We start from the raw sequence: 9,830 nt of genomic DNA, 5'->3' as shown, positions 1-9,830 counted from the left end.
GTCACCGGCTTTCTAGCCGCCACCGATCCATGTTTAATTTTTCCTTTTGTTTTGTCTGTTTACACACCTGGTTCCCATCTCATAATTATGTTCCTTATTTAACCTTCTGGTTTCCCTTTCTGTTTTGTGCGTGATTGTATTTTGTGTATTCCGGTGTGTTGTATTTTGAGTCCTGTTTTGTCCTTGTTTGGAACGGGATTTTGCTACGTTTTGGATTGAGTAAATCAGTGATTGTTACTCTTATCTGTGTCCTGTGCCTGACTCCTTCGTTATCTTTTAGATAGACTGTGACACTTAATGATAGTGTTGAAGTCGTGCCTGGCCGTGCAGTCATGAGTGAACAGGGAGTACAGGAGGGGACTGATTACGCACCCCTGAGGGGCACCCGTGCTGAGGATCGGCGTGGCGGATGTCCGTTACCTACTCTTACCACCTGGGGGTGGCCTGTCAGGAAGTCCAGGATCCAGTTGCAGCTGTCCCATAGTAATGAACGTGCCGGGAGTTGGGATGAGACATACAGGCAGGCAGCGTTTCCCAGCCAGTCGAAATCATGAATCAACTGGCATAATTTTTATGGATATATACAAAGAAATGTAAATTGAAAAAAGGTCAAACGAAATGAAGTGCAGCTAATTTGCAGTCTTTCCAGCTTCAGTTTGAAGTGATTGTGTTTGCTGTGTTGTTGGTTAGCTCCTCTGAACAACATTGTTTTGACGTGTGAGAAAATGTTCTATGCCAGGCGAAATCGTGCCTCAGCTCATTGTTATGGATGTATCCAAATAAATGTCACTAGAAAACTGCTTAAACAAATGCAAATGTGTCTACTTTGCTATTATTCTGGCTGCTCTTTTTGACGTGACTATAAGTTAGCAATAACTGTTTAACTGTTTAAGACGGTCCCCTTTTCTAATAGAGGCCGGAATATGATCAATACCCATAGCTTGTAGGGAGGCAGGGTTGCCATGGTGTAAGGACCTGTAGTGCCTTGCCATGGAGTATTATGTCAAGCATTTCATTAACTGCAAAACCATTCATGTCATCTATAGATTGGAATGTCCACAGTGCAAGGTGTTCTACATTGGACGGACAAAGAGACGCCTTCAAGACTGCTTAGTGGAACACAAGTACGCTGTACGGGTAGGCAATGAAGACTACCCCATGGCAAGGTACTACAAATCCGTACACCATGGCAACCCTGCCTCCCTACTAGCTATGGGTATTGATCATATTCCGGCCTCTATTAGAAAAGGGGACCGTCTTAAACAGTTAAACCAAAGGGAAAGTGTTTGGATTTACAAACTACAGGCCACTAAATACCCTGGTTTAAATGAAGATATGGATTTCTCACCCTTCCTGTAGGGTCGTGATAGGTCCATTTGCTGCCATCTAGTGGACATTTTGACCAATTGCCCTCAGCTGTGTTTAGACTGGTGTTGTTCATGTTTTGCTGTGTTCTAGTGTACTATGGAATATATTGCTTTCTTATTCTTGACACTTCTCCCAGTCATATTAAAGGTTAGAACTACCTTTCTAAGTGTCCTGATACTTTTAGCTTGGAGCTGTATTTTTATGATAACATAGCTACAGTATTTCACTTTTTGATGTGTATAGTATTTCTTACTAGGTGTGTCCAATCAATTTTGTAACCACTCCCTCTTCTAATTAGGGTAAAGCTATCCACTAAGCTGGTTGTTTGGAAAAGCTGCTCAAAAGAGGACATTGTATTATTGTTTTGTACTCCCTGACGAAGCCCATGCAGCTGAAACACGTCAATTTTTAAAACTTTGTTTCTATTGAACATGCCATACTAATAAAGGCATTTTAATTAATTATATGAAGAGTGCCTTGGTCCTCCTTTCTTTTTGATTAGCAATTTACCAAAGAGCACCTTCTGTCTATCAAAATGTACTATTGTGTACCTTAGTAGCGCTTCCCTTCCTCCTCTTTCTGCTACCAAATACTAATTGAGTGTATGTAAACTTCTGACCCACTGGGAATGTGATGAAAGAAAGAAATGCTGAAATAAATAATTCTCTACTATTATTCTGACATTTCACATTCTTAAAATAAAATGGTGATCCTAACTGACCTAAGACAAGGGAATTTTTTCCTAGGATTAAATGTCAGGAATTGTGAAAAACTGAGTTTAAATGTATTGGCTGAGGTGTATGTAAACTTCCGACTTCAACTGTATATCTGCCTCGTTAGGGAGATTAAGTATCATACATAATGTGTTATGTAGTCAAAAAAGTGTGTTATTGCTGAAAATACTGTGTTTACGTGATTACACATCTTCACTATTTACTTTAAAGTGACAGAATAAGGGCCATTAATATTCAAGTGTACTTCATCAGAAACATTCTACTCCCATTCCAGTTTGTTACATAATGATATTACATGTCCTTAGACTTGGCTAGGTGCATATCTAATGTACTTCTATGTTCATCCTTAATACTGTATGAATCTTTTTACACTATGTTTAGAATTGGGATTTTTTAAAATGCTTATTGTCATGTTATGACTCGTATTTATTACCTCACCCACAAGCATTTGTGGGGCTGCAGAGTTTTAAACTTTGAATGTTGGAGAATTAAAGAGGACTTTTTGTCTGTTGACCTCACAACAGCAACCACCACCTCACAATTGTTTCTTCGCCACAGAGCTGTGACCTGCAATATGCAAATGTTACACATTTAGACGAGTCATTGTCCTCTTAAATATGAACTGAAAACAAACTATCACAATCCTTTAACATTTGAAGAAAAAAACCATTGTCACTTTGTGCTTGTATGTTATCTTTCCTGTCATCTAGAGTCTCTGCCTCACCTTCTGTCTCTGGAGTAATGATCTAGTTGGTGTTGACTGAATTTCTGGCCATCATCAATATTTACCTTTCCCATTGTCATCTTTATTTGGGCAAATTAGCTGTGGCGCATGTATATTGTCAAGGCTTAAATACTATAGACTAGAATAGCCAATAAAAACATGTGGAAAAGCTTTTGTTGTTGTCAATAGGTAGGTAAAGGCGCAGCAGGGTTAAACAGTTGCCATGTTAGCACCCACTATCTAGTTCTAGTTGCTTATTACAATATATTAAAATACAAAAACAGATAATCACGATATGAAAAATCCACCCTGCACAAAAGCACTTATTTGTAAGAAATTCATATTAATACTTTTTCATTTTCAACAAAACAATTTTACGGGACAGTAAATGAATTACAATGTCGTCTTTGAAATAAAGGCTGTGGAAGGCAGACTGGACTCTTGAGGCAGAGAGCTGGGTGACAAATGCAAATATTAAACAAACTTGTAAACGTATGCTTTAGACGAACAACAACCAGCTTCGTGGACAACGTGGAAACTAATGTCACAGTACCATGCAGCGGTATGCCAACGACAAATGACAGTTATACGTATTTCCAAACAAATGTGGACAAAAACACGACATCAACTATTACAAACAGCAAGTATTGCATGGAGTACATAAGGATGACCAGTGTACAAGCAAACATAACTTTATTTACTGTTTTAGAGGCCAATGAGTCCGGTACATCTGGCCCAGAACCAGGTTATTCTCCAGTGCTGTGACCCTCATCAAAAGAAAAGTCCTGAAAATAGTGATGACTCTACTGTCACTACAACAGCATCCTCCTCTGTCCATGTCCCACAGCTGACTTAACATTTACCATTGCACTGAGCTGTACTATTTCTTTATTAACATACAGCTGTGAAAGTATTCTTCAGCTCCCGACAAGATTTTTATGCTGCAAAGTCTAAATAAGCAGAACTAGTTAGTAGTATACATTTATGTACCAGGGAAAACAAGGCTTTGACTTGAAATGACTTACCAGAGTCACAAAAAAAGCTTAGTCTTTGATATTTCAACATAGCAAGGACAACAACAAAAAACGCTTTTAGACCTGCAAGCTACAAGCTAAGGCGGCTGTGGATATGGGAATCTCAGTTGTCATGGATCTGGGCGTGTCTACAGCTAGAGGGCTCTCATGGTTCTTGGAGTTTAGACAAATGGTAGAAGGTGAGAGGGTGTTATGACCCCCGATTGGGGTGGCGTGGTGCTTATAACATAACGACACCTGTCTGGAGCTAGACTGAAAAGGCATCAATACCGTCCACTCAGCAGGACCAAAAGAAAGAAACCAAAGACAACATTTTATGCCCGACCATAAGACTTCAACAGTTACACAGTCATTGACTATCCTATTGAAGCTTGAGGACTGTTAGAAATGAGCCTAAGGACCATGGAATATCCTGCGTTGGGATATTGTCATGTCCTGGAAGGGGGTCAGACAGATAATAGTAATCACTGTTAACTGCTCTGTCAGTCAGATACTCTCTTTTTTCTCCAAATGACTTCTGAGTGTGGGTGTCCACTGTACAGCAATGTCCACACCTACTGGGTCTCAGGCTTATGGGGTGGCAGGGTAGCCTAGTGGTTAGAGCGTTGGACTAGTAACCGGAAGGTTGCGAGTTCAAACCCCCGAGCTGACAAGGTACAAATCTGTCTTTCTGCCCCTGAACAGGCAGTTAACAGGCAGTTAACCCACTGTTCGTCATTGAAAATAAGTGTTTGTTCTTAACTGACTTGCCTGGTTAAATGAAGGTTAAAAAAAAGAAATACAGATTTAAGTCTAAAAGCATGAGGTGAAAGTAGTGTGTGATATGAAGGCTTAGTCAGTGGACATTCTGAACCTTGTTTGAAGTCATTAGGTCACATGACCAAGGAGCTATTGAAATGTTACATTTGGAAAAATTAATGTAACATCATGTGAGATGAAAATGGGCAATGTCCACTGATTGGACATTCTGAACCTTGTTTGAAGTCATTAGGTCACATGACCAAGGAGCTATTGAAATTTGAAATTTGGAAAAATTCATGTAAAATCATGTGAGATGAAAATGGACAAACTAAATAGTTTGCAAAAAAGAAGGGTAGTCAGTGGACATTCTGAACCTTGTTTGAAGTCAGTCGGTCATATGACCAATGAGCTATTGAAATTCAAATATGTAAATAAATAATTTAAAATAGTGTTCCAAAACTACAGGCGAATATCCGTCGAATTTCCAACCTGAATCTGTCTTTACCTCGATGTTCACAACTCGGCAAAAAAATGTCAATCTCAGAAGAAGATGTAAAAACCATTGAGAAAGAATCTTGAAGAAATGAGACGAGGAAATGAAAAGAAAGACAGAAGCCAAGTTTCCATCCAGTTTTTATGTGAGTAAATTCATACGGTCTAAAATAAAGACTGAAACCACGTTTCCATCCACAGTTTTTATGCGAGTAAATTCATACCATCTAAAATAAATACCGAAACCACGTTTCCATCGACCGTTTTTATGTGAGTAAATTCATGCAGTCTAAAATCAAATCAAGACAGCTGTGATGGAAACAGGAAGTTTCAGAACTATTTTATAAATGCCAACAGATCATTTGTTCGTTCGACATGGTGGGATCTTTTTGTGTCTGTATAATGTATTATGCAAGAAATGGCAGTAGAAACGTCTTTATGCGCAATTATTTATATAACAGCAAACATATTGAAGCAAACTTGGACTCATAACAATCTCACCAAGTAGACTAGCCTACCTGGCCTCACAGCCTACCCGCACTGTACCTGCAAGCTGTTGGCCAGTGCACACGTGCCAAGACCAGAGTAGGTACATTTGCTATTTAACGCAACAGTTTTTGTAACCAAGCTATCCGTAGAGTTGGAAATGCGATGGAAACACATTGGTTCTCCAACTACGACTCGTCATTAAAGCATGCCGTTTATTAGGCTACAGATGAAATAAGTTATGAACTTCACAGGATGATGAAAGTGCAAGGTGATGAGCTTGATGTTACTTTCCAATACATATTGAGGATATTTGTCTGGTGACATGGAAAGGTTAATGGCCTAAATTTCTAAATTATCATTTTGATTAAGGATTTCAAGTGTAGGCTATTCCGAATTGTTAAAAAACCCTGTCCATCGGAAATGCACGAAGCAGAATTTCAGAATAAGTTACAAATGCATGTTTATCTAAAATATATAGGCCTACGGAGAACCCTGATCTGCCAATGGGGGTTGAGTTTACATGAGGGTATCCAACTAGTTTGTATGGCATAACTGTATTGGTTGTCAGTGGAGTGAAGGGCACCTCTAGAGACAGCGGATTCAGCACCATGGACCGAACACCCAGTGGTTGGCTACCCACACATCCACAGACAATACAGTCTCTAGCGCTACGATTGCGAGAGCGACATAGCAGAAACAGCAGCCTACAGCGTGGACCAATAGGATGGCTGCATATCAGGTTCACAGCCAACCCGAGTATCCGCAGATGCCTGCATCAAAGCGTTGAGATTTTTGCTGGGTTGCTTAAGGATAAGCCCTCTATTTTTAGAATCTGTAGTATACATTTTATCGTTTTATTTTCAATGTTTAAATCTTCATTTTCTTCTTTCTCGACTTTCCCTACGGCGTGTTTGAGAGAAACACCCCCCTCTGTCTGCTTCGTCGCGAGGACTGCGATAACAGCCGTGCTATTGATTTTTGCTCTTCAATGGAATACATTTCTACTCTAATAGCGAGTGTTGGCAATACATTTCGCATCTGCTGTGTGCCGGTATTGCCCTCTATGAGAAAGAGACTATTCCATTACTCTTAGCTGAAGATTGAGAAACCACACATAGACACAACAAGAACCGGGAAACGTTCATCCATAGAGCGTTCAGTTCCATAGCGCCTTGTCTTGCTCCCCCCTAGATACCCCAGGACCGTGGACAGCGCTTGTGCCAGTGGCCGCAGCTCGGTGTGAAAAACAACTATTAGGCCTATCGGTTAATCACAATCATAACATGATACTCAAGAATTGACTACAAGTAAAGATTTACAAGCCGTGGTTCTATATGGATTAAACCAGAAGACTGATTTGAAGGTAAGACATTGTGGCTTTATGAGCAGTTGTTATTCTGCAGCTTGTGTCAGCATCATTATCAGGTGTTTTAATCAACATGCTATAAACAATACAGTATATTCGGTGTCTTTATCATTGCACTGTATTTGTCTTTATTGGGCACAATTAAGCAACCATTTTAAAATTACAGTGCGAATTGGTTGCTTGCATTCCATATCTTGGTAACTGAGAGAGAAAATGTCTTCAATAATGGGTCATGTGTCATGTGTCATCAATAAACAATATTTATCAATATCCCAAATAAAAAAATATGTAACATCAACAACTGTAACATCTATATCTATATCAAAGCTGTCTTGTGCTAAAGTGGATGGTGTTTTCATTCAAGGCTTCCATTTTGAAGCTAAGATGGATGCTTGCGCACATTTCTTTATCATGCTTCGGTGGCCTTATCCTGCTCCTTATATAAAATTCATAGTAATGATGTAATGTTTTCCCTGGTTAGATTAATTCAAATTCGCATTCGAAATTAGAGATATGGAACATAATCCATTTTATAAATGATATTAACATCACGATTGATATGAATATTAAACAAATCCTAATTTCAAAATTGTATAGTGAATGATGCGAGATTTGGCCGTTATGAATGAACTGTCTCTGGGGTGTTTTATATAGTCCAAGGTCTATTCATTCATCTGTGACTAAAAAACACAAAAACATGCAACTATGAATCTCCTGTAAACACAGGCTATTTAAGAAACGTGATAATTATTCATAGGCCAATTAACACACATATAAGGAACTCATTGATTAATCTAAACCAAGCTGTAAAGGAATTTGATTTGGTTATAAGTTGGACATTTTGATTACTTCAGTTTTGAAGATAGGAAGTCAGATTTGCGTCTGATGTATGTCAACCGAACAAACTAAAAACGATGTGTTTGAAATAAACACGAAATATGAATACTATTCAAATGTAATATCTAATATATCTAATGCCTTCCAATTAATACAAATAATACAAAATACTTGACCTCCTGCATTTTCCAAGATCAACAGTTGTTGTTTTAATAACTGTTGAAAATGCATTCAGTAATCTTCAATACGATGCACAAAACGCTGTAGCATACTACTTTGTAATGCACTTTGTCTTCTGTTTATTGACAGGTACCATTTCCCCTCTCAGAGAACAAGCATCTTTGGTTCTTCCCATTAAAATCACTTTTGTCAGATCCCTCAGAGAAGAGAACCAACACTCCATCCATAGCTCTCTACCCCAGAGGAACCATGGGTACTGTACTGTCCCTCTCCCCCAGCTACCGGAAAGCGGCCCTGTTCGAGGATGGCCCGGCCACTGTCGGCCATTACACGGCCGTCCAGAACAGCAAGAACTCCAAGGACGCCAAGAGCCTCAAGCGCCAGTCCCTCATCAGCGTGTTGCCATGGAAACGCATTGTGGCGGTATCGGCCAAACGGAAAGGTTCCAAAAAGCTCCCAACCGACGACGGGCAGAAGGCCAGCACTGAGCACACCATCACCAACAGCCAGAAGCTGAAGAAGTCCCAGTCCTGCGCCAACCTGTCCTCTTTCACCACGCAGGAACCCACCATAGCTGCCACCATCCCCACCTCCAAGACCGTCTCCAACGTGGCCGCAGCCACCAAGAAGAACTCGCTGACCGGTTCCACTGGGGGCCAGGCAACGAACGCGGGCACGCCCAAGCGGGTGATCGTCCAGGCCTCCACCAGCGAGCTAATGCGTAGTTTGGGTGAGTTCCTGTGCCGGCGCTGCTACCGGCTGAAGCGCCTGTCGCCCACCGACCCGGTGCTGTGGCTGCGAAGCGTGGACCGCTCCCTCCTCCTCCAGGGCTGGCAGGACCAGGGCTTCATCACCCCGGCCAACGTGGTCTTCCTTTACATGCTGTGCCGCGATGTGGTCTCCTCCGAGGTGGCCAGCGAGCGGGAGCTGCAAGCCTCTCTGCTCACCTGCCTCTACCTGTCCTACTCCTATATGGGCAACGAGATCTCCTACCCGCTCAAGCCCTTCCTGGTGGAGGCTGAGAAGGAGGCCTTTTGGGACCGCTGCCTGGAAATCATCAACCGCATGAGTGGCAAGATGCTGCAGATCAACTCTGACCCGCACTACTTCACCCAGGTGTTCGCCGACCTCAAAAACGAGAGCAAGAAGGAGGAAGAGAAGACAAGGTTGTTGATAGGCCTTGACCGATAAGAGGAACCGTGGGAAGATGGTAAAGGGAGGATCAGGGGAGAAGTGGGACGGGTGGGATGTGGATAGGGTCAGGGTGGCACGCACGACTACAAAAAGAACACACGTGTTGTCTGGTGTTCCCATCTTGTATTAGTAGGACATTTATTTAGCTGGAGGCCCATAATGGCCAATCAGGAGGCTCTGGTGTCATATATCATGTTAACAAGGCCAATGTTTGGGCATTATAGTACTTACAGACAATCACACAGATACAATTACTGATAATCTTTATGTTGAGTGAACAGTAAAATACTGCCTTCAGGACATTTGATAACAGAGATGCAGCTTGGTCTGGGGCTGGACACATATTACATATTACTTCAACAGCAGCCAAACCAGACAAGATTACATTGATAGAAAATGATGACCCCTCACCAACCCAAAACAGGTAATCAAATGTCAGTGACTTGAGTAAAAAGAAGAATGGCTGAGTAAAAGACAGATACATTTTATGTGTCCAGATTCAGAGTCAAGAGAATCACTTTAGGGACTTCAGAAAGCTGTGAGGCCACTGCATCTCTTTCCCCCTCTCGAAGCTGCATCGGCATCCTTACTGACCCTAAATATTAACACAGACAGTGGAAACACCAGACAACTTCACTGTAGTAGTCTGCTCGTGTACTGTACATACTTAG

General features: G+C 41.2%; 1 protein-coding gene across 1 annotated transcript; it reads left to right on the top strand.

Annotated features, from left to right (window-relative positions):
- The first annotated feature begins 6,252 nt into the window (after positions 1-6,252).
- LOC115110070 (cyclin-dependent kinase 5 activator 1-like) lies at positions 6,253-9,830 on the top strand. The gene is made up of 2 exons (XM_029635408.2): positions 6,253-6,945; positions 8,095-9,830. Exon 2 carries the CDS (start codon positions 8,215-8,217, stop codon positions 9,154-9,156), a length of 942 nt encoding a protein of 313 aa, XP_029491268.1. The 5' UTR covers positions 6,253-6,945; positions 8,095-8,214; the 3' UTR covers positions 9,157-9,830.

Source organism: Oncorhynchus nerka, linkage group LG26 (assembly GCF_034236695.1).
Source record: "Oncorhynchus nerka isolate Pitt River linkage group LG26, Oner_Uvic_2.0, whole genome shotgun sequence".
Taxonomy (NCBI): Eukaryota; Metazoa; Chordata; class Actinopteri; order Salmoniformes; family Salmonidae; genus Oncorhynchus; species Oncorhynchus nerka.
This window is presented reverse-complemented; position numbering and strand designations above follow the sequence as displayed.